The sequence below is a fragment of the Camelina sativa genome, chromosome 9 (genome assembly GCF_030686135.1).
Source record: "Camelina sativa cultivar CO46 ecotype springtype chromosome 9, ASM3068613v1".
Classification (NCBI taxonomy): Eukaryota; Viridiplantae; Streptophyta; class Magnoliopsida; order Brassicales; family Brassicaceae; genus Camelina; species Camelina sativa.
In genome coordinates, this window is record NC_141888.1 from 41476688 (window position 1) to 41494082 (window position 17395).

At 32.9% G+C, this 17395-nt stretch overlaps 4 protein-coding genes across 9 annotated transcripts; 1 reads left to right on the forward strand and 3 right to left on the reverse strand.

Moving 5' to 3' along the window:
• Positions 1–79: 79 nt before the first annotated feature.
• On the forward strand, positions 80–5632 carry LOC104716016 ((E,E)-geranyllinalool synthase-like). Its single transcript, XM_087464474.1, has 12 exons — positions 80–607; positions 1230–1431; positions 1511–1740; positions 1860–1983; positions 2071–2189; positions 2570–2763; positions 2863–2978; positions 3233–3331; positions 3468–3683; positions 4219–4348; positions 4513–4758; positions 4926–5632. The coding sequence occupies exons 1-12, from the start codon at positions 223–225 to the stop codon at positions 5496–5498; spliced, it is 2634 nt and encodes an 877-aa protein (XP_087320600.1). The 5' UTR covers positions 80–222; the 3' UTR covers positions 5499–5632.
• Positions 5633–5721: 89 nt separating this feature from the next.
• LOC147939355 (serine carboxypeptidase-like 32) lies at positions 5722–9258 on the reverse strand (the record flags this gene model as incomplete). The annotated part of the gene is made up of 10 exons (XM_087465935.1): positions 5722–6060; positions 6167–6272; positions 6480–6575; positions 6657–6787; positions 6874–7167; positions 7530–7615; positions 7692–7784; positions 8697–8792; positions 8994–9101; positions 9228–9258. Coding segments are annotated over 10 exons (1188 nt in total), but the record flags the coding sequence as incomplete, so codon positions are not given.
• A 418-nt stretch (positions 9259–9676) lies between these two features.
• LOC104703486 (DEAD-box ATP-dependent RNA helicase 20-like) lies at positions 9677–11564 on the reverse strand. Of its 6 annotated transcripts, none has more exons than XM_087464478.1 (6): positions 11278–11557; positions 10799–11063; positions 10474–10656; positions 10301–10384; positions 10144–10187; positions 9677–10023 (listed from the first exon to the last, which is right to left on the reverse strand). In XM_087464478.1, the coding sequence occupies exons 1-3, from the start codon at positions 11361–11363 to the stop codon at positions 10621–10623; spliced, it is 387 nt and encodes a 128-aa protein (XP_087320604.1). In that variant the 5' UTR covers positions 11364–11557; the 3' UTR covers positions 9677–10023; positions 10144–10187; positions 10301–10384; positions 10474–10620. The 6 variants fall into 6 exon arrangements, 5 of the variants coding, with proteins under 5 accessions (XP_087320604.1, XP_087320603.1, XP_087320601.1 ...); XM_087464479.1 differs by having other exon boundaries at positions 9698–9933; XM_087464477.1 differs by having other exon boundaries at positions 9677–9933; positions 10144–10384; positions 11278–11564.
• A 2006-nt stretch (positions 11565–13570) lies between these two features.
• Positions 13571–16764, reverse strand: LOC104716017 (serine carboxypeptidase-like 32). Its single transcript, XM_087464185.1, has 10 exons — positions 16371–16764; positions 16125–16232; positions 15896–15991; positions 15679–15771; positions 15480–15574; positions 14839–15105; positions 14623–14753; positions 14410–14511; positions 14046–14151; positions 13571–13942 (listed from the first exon to the last, which is right to left on the reverse strand). The coding sequence occupies exons 1-10, from the start codon at positions 16747–16749 to the stop codon at positions 13796–13798; spliced, it is 1524 nt and encodes a 507-aa protein (XP_087320311.1). The 5' UTR covers positions 16750–16764; the 3' UTR covers positions 13571–13795.
• Positions 16765–17395: the final 631 nt, after the last annotated feature.

Genomic DNA, 17395 nt, shown 5'->3' on the forward strand with positions numbered 1-17395 from the left:
AGACCAGGCGAGGAGTGGACCCTTCGTATGATAGAGGAGTAGATCATTAAAATATTCAAACTGTTCTACCACACTTTTCACATTCTTACATTTAAACTCAATAGGCATACTCGCTTCCTCTATATAAACAAAACCACATTAGTGACCCATACATTATAACACACACAATCTAAAAGGCTATCCTCCTAGACAAAAAAAAAAAAAAAAAAAGGTACAAAAACAATGAAGTCCTCTTACGGTTCTTCCTCTGATGATCTCCACGCTTTGGTCAGTGAGATCAAGAGAGAAATACAGTTGTCCAACATTAATCTTGATCCTTACTCATTTGTCTCTCCTTCCGCCTACGACACGGCTTGGTTATCCATGATCGAAGAAGACAACAACGTAGGTGATGATGAGCTTAAACCGATGTTCCAAAATTGTCTAGACTGGATTATGTGCAATCAAAACGCAAGAGAAGGTTTCTGGGGAAACTCCGGTGGTTATACTCAAATGGCTGATGCCGAAGCCGAAGACGGCGAAGAGGACATGTACATTCTCACCTCTACTCTTGCTTGTGTTGTAGCACTTCACAAATGGAATATTGGGTATTTTCATCTCCACAAAGGTGCGTAATTAGCTTTTTGACTTTGTATTTTTGTGGCTCTTTGACAAACGTTTGTACATGTAAAACGTAGCTCACTACGTAAGCAGACTCCGACAAGGTTGGTCTACTGCGTAAGCATATATGAAAAAATCTCATTACGTAAGCATCGCATGCATGGCCCATGCGTTATTCACGTGCTAATATATACAAAATACGTCTTTTTTCTTTTTTGTCAATTACAAAATACGTCTTTGGTTTTTTGTTCTAGCGAAAAGCACATACTTGTGGTTTATCACGTGTTTCTTTTTTTTGTTTCGTGTCCTTTTGTGAACCTGATAGTGAACATACACGAGTACTCATCTTAGCCCTCCATTTATAGAAAGAGTTGTAAACACACGCTAACGAACTGTCATTTCTTTTCAGCCGTATGCATGGTGTTTACATCAACATTAATTTTACAGTGTTAATTAACGACTTTATGATTAAAAGTGGTTAAGGTTATCTTATACTTATACATGTGGGTCATAACTAAATAGAATCTTACTTATTTCAGTTCACTTGCATGTTGCATCGTCATCTTGTAAATGAAACAATTTTTTACTAAGTACTTTACAAAAAAAAAATATTTTAATTTTTTTACTAGGGAGAAGATTTATCGAACGAAGTACGGAGATGATAATTGGGAAACAGATCCACGAAAATGGATCTTATCCTCGTTGGTTCGTTATCAAATTCACTGGAATCCTAGAGCTTGCTCAACAACTTGGCTTACACTTTGTCTTCTCTAGTCGCTGCGTCAAAATGATCAAACAAATGTTTTATCAACGCCAAGAGATTCTCAAAAGGTAAATTTACACAACTCCTCCAAAAATTTCACCATAAACATATATATTTTTATTTTTTATTTTTGTTTCTGTTTTCCAGAGAAAAATTGGTGGGTGATTGTAACCATAAACCTCTACTAGCCTATCTAGAGGCATTGGCATTGAAATTATATGTTGAAAATCATGAAGACACCATTGTTAAGAGCCTCGACAATATCGACGGCTCTTTGTTTCAGTCGCCTTCAGCAACTGCATCAGCGTTTATGATCACTCGCAACGCAAAATGTTTAGCTTATCTTCAAAATCTCGTTCAAAGATGCCCTAATGGAGGTTAAATATAATTAAATTCTAGTTATCCCAAAGCTATCGATAATTTGTATATTATTAATATTTAATTGCATATTTAATAGTTAAGTAACAAGCTATGTGTAATTTTTTTTTTGTCTCAGTGCCACAAAAGTACCCTCTCAATGAAGATCTCATAAAACTCTCCATGGTTAATCTAATCGAGAGTACTGGTTTAGGAGAGTTCTTCGGTAGAGAGATTGAACATGTTATTCAACAAGTTTACAGGTGAGGAAACAATTATAGTCAACTTTTTCACTTTTCTATAACTATATAATATGTAAGAAAAGCTTATCTTTTCCATGTGATTTTAAGGCGCCACGACGAGGAAGAAGATGTCAAGACCAAGCCCATGAGTTACGTAGCAGATCAATTGCACAAAGACTCTCTTGCATTTCGGATGCTAAGGATGCATGGTCGACACATCTCACCTAGTAAGAATTTTCCATTTGTATGTCTTCATTAATTGATTGCATTCTCGTTACAACTCCATGCATATCAGTTTCTCACTTATTTTTGTAAATCGATGGCAAATATCAAACGGTAGTCCTTTCGTGGCAAAAACACTACGTTTATAGTTCTAAAAGTTTCTTATTCGTTGGTAAAGGCCTTCTAGTTTTCTACATAAACATTGTGTTCTGTTTTTTTTTTTTTTATTATTGAAATGTTTTACCAAAAAAAAAAAAAACCATTCTCTAAATTGTCCTGTCCAAGTTGATCAAAAATAATTCTTTATCCTTTCCGATACTAAGTTTTTTGTTTTTCTGTTTTTTTTTTTTTGGAGTTTAAAAGCCTTAGTATATATACATTGCAGGAAGGTTTTGCTGGTTCATGAAGGATCAAGAAATCCGATGTAATTTAGAAAGAAACATAGATTCTTTCTTGCCAGTAATCCTAAGTGTTTACAGAGCTACGGATCTCATGTTTCCGGGAGAGTATGAGCTTGAAGAAGCAAGAGAGTATACTCGGAGTTTACTCGAGAAACGTCGGTCTATCGACGAAAGAATGGTGCAGGACTAATATTTCTTAATAATATGAAGTATTTTTAATTTTAATGATTAAAAACACATTTCTTAATAATTATACTAAATAATGATTGATCTCTAGATTATGCATGAATTAAGTACTCCATGGATAGCTCGACTCAGACACCTTGATCATAGAATGTGGATTGAGGACAAGAACTCAAATCTTCTCTCAAGCGGAAAAGCTTCCTTTCTAAGGTATATTATATGTAATCTATCAAGGTCCGGACATGGGAAGATATAGGTTTTGAATTTTTGATTTGGGGAGGGGGAATAGGTTTCGAACTTTTTTCTCGGGGACATATAGATCATGATCAAATTTTGAGTTTTATCTAGCTTGATATGATAGTTCTGGGGATAAATAACACGTCACCCCACAATCTATCTATAATTTAGATCCCATGAAAATAAAATAATTTATGGGGGATTTTTTTTTGTGTTGTTGGCAACAGACTACATAGTTCATATAGCAACAAAGTAATTTATCTTGCTGCAAGAAATTTCGAGTTTCAACAAGCCAAATATCGAGGCGAGCTGGAGGAATTGACAATGTAAGTAGACTTTAATTAGTTTACACTGCATAGTAATTGAAATAACAAAAAACATTTCAGTATAGGAAACTAGCCTTATACAAACTACATTCCATGAAGTGAATATATATAGCCTAACAATAGCGATTTGAGACAGGTGGGTAAAGAAATGGGGACTTAGTGATATTGGTTTCGGTAGAGAGAAGACAACATATTGTTACTTTGCAACTGTCACTTCGTTGCCCTATGAATATGCCATCAAACTTAGTAAGCTTGCAGCAAAGAGTGCCATCCTCATCACAGTTGCCGATGATTTCTTTGATGAAGAAGGTTCTTTAAATGATTTGGAAGCTCTAACGAAAGCAGTCTTAAGGTAAATTTATTTAAAATTCGGTTATGCTAGCTGGTGTGATTAGAAGTTTTAGAACATATGTACCTGAAAAAAAAAAAAAAAAAAAAACATATGTACTTGAAGATAAGCTATTGATCCGTTGATTCTGAGAATATTAAGTAGTACACTACAATAATCCCAATTTACTATTTAATTAATTTATAAAAAAATAATAATAAGAAACCAAATTTCTAGCTTGAACTGGTTGAGAAAAGAATGATAGAGAAATTCATTCTAAAAACAAAAAAGAATGATAGAAAAATACTATCTTTTAAGCTATTCTATTAGTCATCAAAACAGTAACTTGATCAAATTAAAAACCATATTGGCTATATATTTATTTATTTTGATGAAAAAACTCTAGAAAACCGTACATGGGATGGGATAACTAATAGTAAAATAAAGGGTAATAATGTAGTATAAACAATGGATAATTATCATAATTTTACGTTGCATAAGCATTTTATTATTTTGTTGATTCTAATTGATTCAATTACTGTTTACGTATATATGATAGATGGGAAGGAGAGCAGCTTAAAGGTTACGGCAAGATCATTTTTAAAGCACTTGATGACATTGTAAGTGAAACTGCAGATACTTGTCGTAAGCATCACGGGACCGACATAATCGTCTATCTTCGCAACATCGTATGTCTCTTTACTCGACCATTATAAAAAAAAACATTTTTGAAGAAAATGACATATTTCGAAAAAGTTAGGTTCACGTATTAAAAAGAGAAAAAGAAAAACTCAATTTATTAAGAGTCAACTAAGGATTAATATAATGGTCTCTGTTATAATTATATATGTAGTGGGGTGAAACATTTGAGTCATGGCTACGTGAAGCTGAATGGAGTAAGAAGGGACACACACCGCCCATGGAAGAATATATTCGAAACGGAATGATCTCAATCGCAGCACACACCGTTGCTCTTTCCATGTCATATCTCATAGAACCTTCTTTTCCCCAAGATAAACTCAAACCCGGAAATTACGATTATATGACAACATTGCTCATGATCATACCTCGACTCTTAAATGATCTACAAAGTTATCAGGTGATTCAACGTTTTTTTTTTTTTTGGGGTCTAGTCAATTGAAATTAAATTAAGGGGGGTTAATCCTGTGACTTGGATAGTGTAAGGTTAAAAGAATAAATTTCTAATTTTTCATTCTCACTCTTGTACTTAAAAGATCAAACTTGTCATGCAACGTTAATTTGCAGAAGGAACGAGAACAAGGGAAGATCAATTCCGTGCTGCTCCACTTGAAGAATCATCCAGACCTCGAGATTGAGGAATCGATCGCTCATATCGAAAAGATAATCGATTCGAAAAGGAAAGAGTTACTGGAGCATGTACTAGTAGATGGACTAAGTGATTTACCAAAACCATGCAAAGAGATTCACCTGTCTTGTTGTAAAGTCTTCGAGATGTTTTTTAACAAGAAGAACCGTTATGATTCGGACACGGAGATGCTTCAAGATATCAAAAAGGCTCTCTACGATCCTGTGAATGTTTATGAACAATCAGAGATCGAGCCTTTGCCACTGATGTCACATGGTGATGACTTTATGATTCTTCCTTTGCTTTTGAACAGCATGCCAAATATTCTTGAATATAAGAAGGACGAATACGGAGCCATGAAAACATCTATGTGCTTGAGAAGAAGTTATCGTGTTCAAAAACGCTTTATGGTCTCACAGCTTGATGATCATCGTAAGCCTCTCAAGATTGTCGCCTCGCAGCGGAATCCGGCACCAATGATCCAACCAATATTCTCACCATGCTTCTACTAACTAATCTCTTATCATTATACTATTTTTTATAGATTGGTAAATAATCTTTACTCTGTTACATGTTAAAGAGTGTGTATTTGTATGTGTTTGTGCAAATTGTTAAGATAGATGTGAGTGTGAAAGATTTAAAACTATGTTGTTTTCAAATTTATTTATGATAGCTATATGGATTTTTAAAAAAATGTAAGTATCTCATATTCAAAGTGAAATGGATCTATATATATTAGAAAAATGTAATTTGTTATACGATATATTTTAATATATAAAATGGCATTGATGTTTCTTCTCATTTCCAGTTAGTTTAGATTTGGAAGTATGACTCCTAAAATAGTAAAAAATCTTGGATGATCAGGTGGAATATTTCCTTTTTTATTATTATCAATATAATTTTCCGTCTAATAAGTTTTCTCGATCTCTATCGCGATGAAGGAGGATTAACTCCGTTGAGAAAGGCCGAGAAAAACGCAAGGGATTCGCTGGGTTTGAACGAAGGTACATCATGTCCTGCTCCTTTGAACGTTGCAAACGTTAGACCTTCATATTCTTGAAACCATCCACTTACCTAACAATCATAAAACAAAACATATCTGATCACACTTCCATTAACTCGTACTATATGATGAGATATCAATTAATAACATTTTTGAATGCGATCATTTAATTTTCACCTGTTTCTCGTGATACCACGGCCTCCAAGTCGTCTTGATGGGTAATTCTAATTTATTTATGCAGTACCTTGTCCCAAGTACGGGAACTCTACCGTCGGTATCTCCACTGAGCCAACACCAAGGAGAAGATATAAAAACATAAGAGAATGATCCTATCTTTATCAGAAAATACAAAAAAAAAAAAAAAAAAAAAACACAATATCGGAGATCCAATAAAGTTTAGAATATACGGTTTGGTCCCATGCACTCATCTTTTCTATTTTCTTGGTTAACTCTTAAACTTGAAAATGGGAAATTTTAGAAGCAAGTTTACCTGTAAACCCATATTCTCATTCCTCCAGCGATTAGTTTCTTATATATGGGCAAAACCGAGGGCTTTGAATCAACCCAATTATTAAAAATATCATCGCTGTTTCATGAAACGAACGGAGATTATTTTGAGTGACTTATATAATGTGAAAGTAATTTAAATAAATTTGAGAAGTAGTACTTGCAAATGCTCCAATTCTTAAGATGAACACCATCACTTGCATGAAGAGCTTTCTGAACATCTGCTCTGTTGAAGAATACTCTTGAGTAATCATCCAAACACGGGTCGTATCCACCCATCAGCCTTGGCATCTATTGAGAGTTTCAAGTAAGCTTTCTTCGTAACACACAGTATTGTGACATATATTCAAACGCAGAGACAAGTCTTAATTAATTACCATTTTGGAGTTGGCGAGATTAGTCTTGAACCGGGTCGAATAAACGGAAGAATTAAGCGTAGAATTTTTAATGCATGTAGGAGTATAGAGACTGTACTGATCAATTTGGTGATATTGTTTTAGTATTTCGTCTACGCCTTCTTTGCATTCTTTAACATCCCAAGTAGTGTTACTACTGAAATCGCAAGTCCTGCTTATGACTCCATATGTCTCGTCTGATATCACGGCATGACTCCATGCGTAATCCACATATCCTTTCCAATCTTCAGCTTCCGATGTTTCAGGATTTCCAAGCTAACCAATGAGCGAAGTCAAAATAAGGAAATATCATCAAACTTTAGAGAATTTTATCAATTAATAAACACATAAATATTGAATATTATTAATAAGAATCTCACATTTGTAGGAAGATAACATGTCAATAAATAGACGTGTTTCGAACATTTTATGTTGTTTTTTTTTTATGAGAATTAAAAGTATCAAAATACTGAACTCTTGAGTTCTGATTTATTTTGTTAATAAACTGAATTATATAAAGTGTAGCTTCTTTTAGTTTTATTAAAAGTGAAACGTATTGAAATGTCAAATGTCCATAAACATCAGTGAAACTTGAATCGATGTTTATGTATGTAGTGTAAGAAATAAAATAAACATACCAAAATGCCCTTAAGCTTAATGTGACGTGATGAGTTATCAATGTTCTTGTCATAAACGACCTCTGCAAGCTCGGGTATGTACTTTCCTGCATGCGTTTGTTTATATAAATCAAAACCATAGACGATAATACATATAATGTTTTAGTACAAATTAGTCCAAACCTGCATAGCTCTCTCCTGCTATATAGAAACCGTTTTCTCTGTAAGCTGGGAATCTCTCTAACCACTTTTGGATAAAGGCGTATGTGTCTCTTGCTGTTGATCATGTTACACAAAGTCGTCAGTCGTCACGTTCGTAAAGTACATGCCATAATAATATGTGACTAATATTGTATTTGAATACCCGAAAAATTAAGCAAAAATTGAAACATACACTTTGTTAACTTGAAAATTCTATTTTGTTTTGATGAAAAGTACCCCTCAACACTTATAATGAAAAAAAAAATAACACGGATAACATTGTTATCATCATCATGAAACGTGCTTCTTCATTAATCCAGAGATAGAAATGTGATAATCAAAATAAACATTATAGTTGACTTTCGACTATATGTTAAATAAGTTTATTGTCTTAGTAGATAATAAACCAACCATCTTAAAATATAAATCGACAACGTATTTAAGTATACTTATTATTAAGGCAATAAAAACGAGTCTATTGTGTTGCCAATATACAATTCAACCAAAATAAAATATAAGCCGACCGACAAAATAATTTGCTTTGAAGATATTTATCAATTCAAAACAATAAAAATCTAATGGGGATAAATAAATCGAGGAAAATAAAAATGTGAGTCGAGGAACATGAAATATAAGTTGACAGTGTAAATAAGTCGTCGGTTTTAAAAAATCAATCAATTAGAATTTAGAATATAAAAACATTTGTTTCAAAACATGAACTTTAATTAAATTTTCAGTTGACCAACACAGAATGTAGGTCAACAATTCAAACAAGTCAAATTTTATTAATAACATGAAGAAATTTATCTATTGACTGAAAATGTCAACTAAGAAATAAATAATTCAACCGTTAGCAAAAATGTGTAAACATGAGTATAAGCTATGCTCTTTTAATGGATCACAAATGTCATAAAAATTCGGATATCCATTACATGGTCACACATAATCTAATATATACACTTAACAAAAATATATGTACATACTTACCTGTAAAATCATCGCCAATTTTTTTGTAGTCAGTAGTTGTGTTCGAATACGAAAACCCAACACCAACGGGAGATTCTAGAAACAATATGTTGGCCTCTGCATCAGCAAATTTAAACACAACCATTAACCTTTATATATAATTAAAAATCCCTAACTGTAAAAGAACATGACTATAAACAAAAATCATTATATTCACTGCCATTTGAGATGAAAAGTCCATAAACTTTGGTATATATGTAGTACAAGTTATATATATATATATATATTGTTAATGTAACAAAAAAAAATTGTGTATACCATGATTCCATGCGTAGGGATTAAATTTAAGACTGTTTCCTTTGTTATCCACAAGAAATGGACCAATTTCTTGTATTGCTCCGTATCCCACGGAAGAACATCCAGGGCCTATACTTATAAGAGTGTAGATATATAATATCAGAAAAAGGAAATATAAGTCTCCCACTAAATAAATAAATAAAAACATATATGTGCAAATTAACAATGTTTCCTTAGAAGTCAAATGTTGATTACCTCCATTAAGCCACAGTACTAAAGGCTTCTGTTTTCACTACAAGAAAACAAGCAAATAGCGACTGCACTATTAGTCACTATTTAGTCGCTAAACAGTGTGTTACGACTAAATAGCGACTAAAACCAGTAGTCGTAAATCGAGAGTCGCTAAAATAAATAGTCGTAAAATTAGTCGCCAAATAGCGACTACATTACGACTATTTTGCGTAGTCGTAAATGTAGTCGTAATATAGTCACTAAATTTAACGACTACACTACGACTATTTTACGACTATTCTAAATAGTCATAATGTAGTCACCAAATTTAGTGACTAATTGAGGACTAATTTATGATTATGTATTTAAACAATATTGTATTTATACAGCATTATATATATATACTATTTTGATAATATATATATTTTATTAATTATTTTTAAATATATATAAGTTATTGGAATGAATTGATATTAAAAATAAAAAATACTATATTTATTATTATGAAACCATAATATAAAAAAAAACTGTATTACAAAATAAAACTAAAAACATAGTTAAAAATAAGAATACAAAGAATACATCATACTACTAAAAAAAGAAAGTAAATATTGGAAATGCACAAACATCAAGGGTTAATGTTTGAAGCGACGGAGAAGGAGGTTGCTTTGCTTTCCCAAGAAGTCTTTTGCTTTTGAGATGAATGTTGAAGATTTTGACCTGAAGCAAACTGCAAAGACCGGGACAAGGAGAAAGGAAGCTGAGCTGATGGAAGCATTTCTTAAGGAACTTAAGGCGAGGGAGAATGAGCTCAGATTGCCTAATGACACCATCAGAGAGAAATTAGCTGAGCTGGAGAAGAAATAAGTTTGCTTAAATATACATAAACTGGATTTAACAAACACAAACGAGGGAGAATGAGCTCAGGCTGCTTACATACCTTGAAGCGAGGGAGAATGAGCTCAGGTTGCTCACATATACCTCCTAAACTCGATTTAATAAACCCAAACAACTTTGGTTAACAACTGTGAGTCTATATGGTCACATGAATTCTCTTATGAACTGGATTCCCTTGGACTTAGCTCAAGCAAATATACCTTAGCCCTGGAGCGCCCAACATGAGAAGGACGAAATAGATATTGCCTATTCAGGTTACTGACTTCAATAGTGTCCATTTTAATCTGTAACATCGAACAAGAACCAGGAAAAAGAACTTAACAGCGAACAAGAACCAGGAACAAGAACTTCACGAGCAGAACTCAAGCGTTACCTATAATTGGTTGGGCATTGACATGGACGATTGAAGGTAATAAGTAGGAAAGAGTCTTTCCAGAGCCAGTTTCAGCAATGCTAATAAGATCACGTCCCTTCATTGCCATTGGCTAGCCCTGAGATTGTATAGGCGTAGTAGGTTCAGTTAAACCAGCCTTCTTAATCTCTTCCAAAACATAATCTAGGCCAATCAAAAAACTCTTATCAGTAGATATATACAAAAGAACTTACATAGACATGTAAGTGAAACTGATCACAGTCTAAATCAAATGAAACAGAAGTCAAATCCAGTAGTAGTTCTTTTGGATATGAAATCAGCTTACCAGGAAAGCCAACATCACGAAAACTCTTGACAGGTTTGGTAATATCTCAACAACAGTAATTTCCCTCAGCTTACGATACTCTTCAACTTCTGCCTCAGTCATAGCCGCCACAGCCTGCGATTCGACATAGAAATTCTTCTCGAAAGGAGTCAAACCATCCAAATCTAGCTTCCTTGGAGAGTCATTGCCATCACTATCCTTTTTCATGCTTGATGTATGACTACATGAGCTTCCGTATGATGAAGCCCCACCAAACCCTGAGTCACTAAGAACACACAAATTTGAAAATGAAACAAACTCTTCTTCTCCAAAAGTAAACACCACAGAGAATCGAAAACGCTTAAAGCACACGAATTCGATCAAAATTAAGCCGGACTGGCTTCATACTCGGTACAAAGGAAGTGTATAGAGCAACTAAGTGGAAAAAAAATTCTGAGTTTTATCAATTTCAATACGAAAGCAACCACACACACACTTACCTTCGACGGTGTGTTGTATTCAGAGCGGTCAGCATCAAGTAATTTGGTTCGTTCTCGGAAGTAGTCTTTACGGGTAGGTTCCTCATGTTCAGGGATTCGACAGTGAATGAAGGCTACTCCAGAGCGTGAGTAATTACGAGATCTGAGATCCGCAAAAATGCTCTGGTACCAGATCTAAAAACTTGAGAGGATGAAAACAACGACAAGATGAAGATCGAATAGAATGAAACAGCGGGCGGAGGAGAGAAAGTTAATCGGCTAAAGAAGAGAAGGGGAGAAAGTTAATCAATCCCTCGTGAAGGAGACGAAAGAGAAACAAGAGCTGGAAAAAACCTTGTCCGTTGGATTAAATTAATCAACGGTTGATAGTGTAATCCATGTGTTTACATATCATCCAATAAAAAGCTTTCATTATTTAAAGAGTAATTTGTTGGATCAAAACATATATACTTTGCAATTCTGGGTTCATAATTCAGGAAATGACATTTGAAATTTATGATTTGGGACTTGGGGTTTTGAAATTTAGAAGAATATTAGACTTGATTTAGATTTAAAAATATTTTTTTTTAGGTTTTAAAATGACTAAGTTTAATAAATTTTGTAAGTATATAGTTTTTGGAAAGACTGATTTATATGTAAATACTAAATAGTTTTACATCTTGGTTTTATAGATATTCAATGGCTATATTTTGGGTGAATTATCTATGATTTAATTTCTATACATGAATTATAAAGGTTTTAAATTTAAGGTTAAGGGTTTTTGAGCATAAGTTTTGGGTTTATGGTTAAGTGTGTTGATAAAAATATAGGATTTGGAAAACTATAGTTTTTTGGGGTTAAGTTTGGAAAAATTAGTTATATACATATATATAATGGTTATGGTTTGGTTTTATGGTTTTTGAATTAATTTATAAGATTAAGAATTTAAACTTCAAAATTTAGATTTGATGATCTAGGTTTTGAAGTTTGGTTAAGGGTTTGGGGGTATAGGGTTTAGGGTTAAGATTTAAGATTTGGGGTTAAGTTTTGAAAAATTAGATTTTCTTTTAAGCATTAAAGCTTGGTTTTATGTATATATAAGAATGGCTATGTTTTAGTTTTATGGTTTAAGAAATAATTTCTAATATTAAGAATTAAATATTCAGGATTTAAACTTTAAGTTTATAATTTAGGTTTTGGAGTTTGGTTAAGGTTTTGCAGTTAAATTTTGAAAATTTATATTTTCTTAAATAGTGACTGATATACGACTTATTGGCGACCTATACCATGAGTTGCATCTTAGTCGCTAAATTAGCGACTATTTAACAACTATATGTTCTGTTATACAATATAGTCATAAAATAGTCATTAAATTACGACTAAATTACCGACTACGGTAAGTAGTAGCAAAATAGTGACTATTATACGACTAAATTTTTGTAGTCGTAAAATTGTCGCCAAATAGTCGCTAAATAGTGGTTAAAAATGGCGACTACATATGTCGTCGCCATTTGTAGTCGGAAAAAGTATGTTTTCTTGTAGTGTTTGGGAGTCTCATAGCCTCGAAAAACCAATAAAACATAGCCCTGCCATTCTTTTTATCAACTGGGACATAACCTGCATAATGTTTGAAGCTCACACCAGATTGACCAGGCAAATCCGTAACGAGATCTCGCATCGCTTCTTGGTTATCAGATGAAACAAACATGGAAAGAGTGCAAAGACATAGCGCACTCAAGAAACTGTAAATGTTCATGTTTTTGATGAACAAGAAGTAATGAGGTGGTTGACAGATAAGGCTTGGATTTTCATATAATTTATATGGATTTCATCTAATTTATACGGAAAGATTGTGTGAATTGAATTTTTCTTTTGCCTTTTATTTTTAAGAAGGAAATAAACAAATTAGGTAGATATGAAAGAATAGTCCTTTTGGGCAATGAATAGATTTAATGTCATAATGTTAGTCAACTATCTTGATTATTAAGAAACAAAAAATTTCTGAACGAACTTTTCATTAATATAAATCAAGATAATAATTAATATGAATTAATATGTGTAGTTAATAATTTGTGAAAGTGTTGTTGATTTGTGAATCAAGATTGAAAGCTGTTGACAAGGAAAAAAAAACGTTTACTAACATACCGCGGACAAATCTAAGTGGTGAAACTAACAAAAAAAGTTGTTGAATTCATCTTATCGTCTACTTCACTGCTCAAGCATGAATTACTGATTTTATCGATATATTGTATGTTTATCAAAATTTAACCACTATTTCATACTATCTTTTTGTATTTCATAAAGTCAAATTGTATAAAATAAAGAGTTATGTTTATTACAGTTATAAACGTGGTTGCAATGAGTCTGGCACAAGTAAGCTAAGGTATACTAGCATTACATTCATTCGTTTATAACTTACTCTACCGTGAACACGAAAAGGTAAACATAAACTTGAATAGTGTCTAAATGATCACTTTCTGAGAAAATTTATCTCTTTTTCTATTTTAAATTAGCCACAATTTTAAATTTCTTTGTAACTCTATCGCGATGAAGGAGGAGGAACTCCGTTGAGGAAGGCAGAGAAAAACGCGAGGGATTCACAGGGTTTAAAGGAAGGCACATCATGCCCTGCTCCTCTGAACGTTGCAAACGTTAGACCTTCGTATTCTTGAAACCATCCACTTACCTATAAATCATTAAAAAAAAAAAATCACGCTTCAGAAACAAATCGCGGTATAAAATAACATTGACTAGTAATAATATGGTTGTGATTATTAACTGCATGTTACCTGTTTCTCATGGTACCATGGCCTCCAAGCTGTCTTGATTGGTAATTCCAGTTTATTTATGCAGTACCTTGTTGAGAGTACCGGAACTCTTCCGTCAGTATCACCGCTGAATCATCACAAAAAATTTAATAGTTCAGCCAGTTATCATAGTACAATATAATTTATTTTTCTTTGGAACCAATAAGATAATGGAAACTAGATGAAAATTCATTTTGCTTGGGTGGCAAGAAACTAAGTTGACAACATGTGTTTCACTCCATTGCACATATGTTCTTATTGGGTTTCGAAGTATCAATGTAGAAAACTTAAATATAATTGTTTCTTTTAATTGTTTTTTTTTCCAAAAATATAACCTAAAATTTACCTGTAAACCCAAACTCTAAATCCTCCAGCGATGAGTTTCTTATATATAGGCAAAACCGAAGGCTTTGAATCAGTCCAGTTCCAATTATTTAGAATATCAGCACTGTTTCTCGACCAAAAAACATAAGAAAAAGAGATTCATTTAGATATTCATATTCTCTATAAGATATCATTCGCAGAAAGAAAGAAAAAATATAATAGGAGTAATACATACTTGCAAATGGTCCAGTTCTTGGGATGTACACCATCAGTGGCGTGAAGAGCTTTCTGAACATCAGCTCGGTTGTAGAATACTTTTGCGTAATCATCCAAACACGGGTCAAAGCCATCGAACAGCCTCGGTATCTGTTTAAGAGTTTCAGCTAAGTTCTTGTAGCAAACTATATAGCACACATATTTAATGAATGTATTGTAAACTTAATTAGTTTACCGTCTTGGAATTGGCGTAGGAATAAAGCTTTGATGAATGGTGAATGCAGGTAGGAGTGTAGAGGCTGAATTGATCAATCTCTTTGTATTGTTTGAGTATTTCGTCTACGCCTTCTTTGCAATCTTTAACGTCCCAAGTAGTGTTACTATTAAAATTGCAACTTCTTTTTATGACTCTATATGTCTCGTCTGATATCACTGCGTGGCTCCACGCATAATCCACCCATCCTGTCCAATCTTCCACGTATGATGTCAACGGATTTCCAAGCTGTGCGTCAATAATAAGTAAGTAAAAAACAAATATCATGTCTTGAATGGAACATTGGACAATGTACGATGTGTTTGTTTTAGCGTTTATCAGAATTAGACGTATTATTAAAATGTCCTCAACCTTCAATCATCAACTCTAGAATATATACAAAGATTGGTCATATTTTAAACAATGTACGAATATGTACACTTGTTTAGTGGTTTAGGAAAATTTAAAAATATACTTAAATGTCCTTAAAGTTCAATTATGAGGTCTATAATAAATCAATTTCATCAAATTGTTTAGTGTCATGCATGCGAATCAAACATACGGAATTGTACGATGTTTTTTTTTTCTTTTGTGTCCTATGAGAACCAAATGAGGTAAATTACCAAAATGCCCTTTAAATTAATGTGAAGTGATAAGTTGTCGTTGTGTTCCTTGTTCTTGTCGTAAATAACCTCTGCAAGCTCGGGTACGTATTTCCCTGTCCATATACGTAAATTCTTTATATAACTAAAAACCATGGATATATAAAACAATCTTAGATGATGTATTATATAATTTCGATTTTTCTATGAAATTTAAAACCTGCATAGCTCTCTCCTGCGATATAGAACAAGTTTTCTTTGTAAGCTGGGAATCTCACGAACCACTTTTGGAGAAAAGCGTATGTGTCTCTCGCTGTTGATTGTGCATAAAAACAATCAATTGAGACTTCTAACAAGTAACAACAAATATATATATATAACTTTATACGTACATAAAATATAATTTCATATAAATAAATATTTTTAAAAAAAATTACCTGTAAAGTCATCGCCGAGTTTTCTATAATCACTACTTGTGTTTGAATACGAAAACCCAACACCAGCCGGAGATTCAAGAAACAATACGTTGGCCTCTGCCCCAGTATACCAAATTTAACTCAATTAGTGTCTGTGTTGTTTATGATGAATGATGATGATGATAAATTGATAATGATGATAATGATACGATGGACATAATATAAAATAAAATAAAATACAATAGCATACCTTTATTCCATGCGTAGGGGTTAGACTTAACACTGTTTCCTTTGTTATCCACGAGAAATGGACCAATCTCTTGTGTTGCTCCGTATCCCACAGAAGAACAGCCAGGACCTATTATTAATTATAAACAATGACAAATCCAAATGTGTCCCCCCATACGTCCAATCCAAACATATTTATAACTGAAAATATGTGAAATAGCATAAATATAATGTGTTTTCCATGCAAGTCAAAATTGAGTTTGATTACCTCCATTAAGCCATAGTAATAAAGGCTTTACGTTGGGATAAGTCATAGCTTCGAAGAACCAATAAAACAAAGCCCTCCCACTGGGTTCATCGACAGTGACATAACCGGCGTAATGTCTGAAGCTAACTTTTGGTTGGCCAGGAAAATTTGTCACGAGATCTCTCATTGCTTCTGAAGTATCAGATGAAACAAAAGCGAAAAAAGTGCAAAGACACAAAGCAATGGATACACTGAAAATGTTCATAGTTCGATGATTCAGATTTTTAGTGGAGATAGTGAGAAGTAACGAGGTGTGAAATGGTGTCTCTCTAAGAGATAAAACAAGGATGAATAATGAACTACAAGGGATTGTTTTAAGATATGAGAATGTATGAGACATAGAGGCTTTAATGTATCCACTATTTATAAGGAAATATCCTCACACAGTTAATGAGAAGCTGGTAATTAGCTGTAATTAGGTGATTGGGACCTAAACCAACATTACATTAATGTATCAGCCCATTAATTTTATCAACAACTACCTTTATTTAGTTAATGTGGCATTGTATTTGTAGTATCTTATGATTTTCATAGTGCGCACATTGAAGTTTAACATGATATAATATGGATTTATGTCGACTACTTGATTCCAAAAGTTTACAAATAATTTCAGAAAAAAGAGTTTATCTACTTTTTCCCAAACTCTTCCCAAAATTAACAACTAATAACCATAAATATTATATTACAGGTATTTCATCAGAAAGTCATCGTAAAATTCTACAACTACAAGCAACGTAATATTTCAGTAATAAGAAATTATGATGTACTTTTAACCTTAAGATAGTTCATACTAATATTTAATTTAATAATACTATGTTTATTCTATTGTGATCCATTACCACATAACAGATAATTCTTAGGTCAAATTATTCTAACTATTTTTCTAATATAATTACGAATCTCTTTGAATATAATGGCATGACTTTATGGAGCGGATGAAGCACTTTCTCTTTGATGGGTTTTAAATCTTTAATCTATGAAATTGC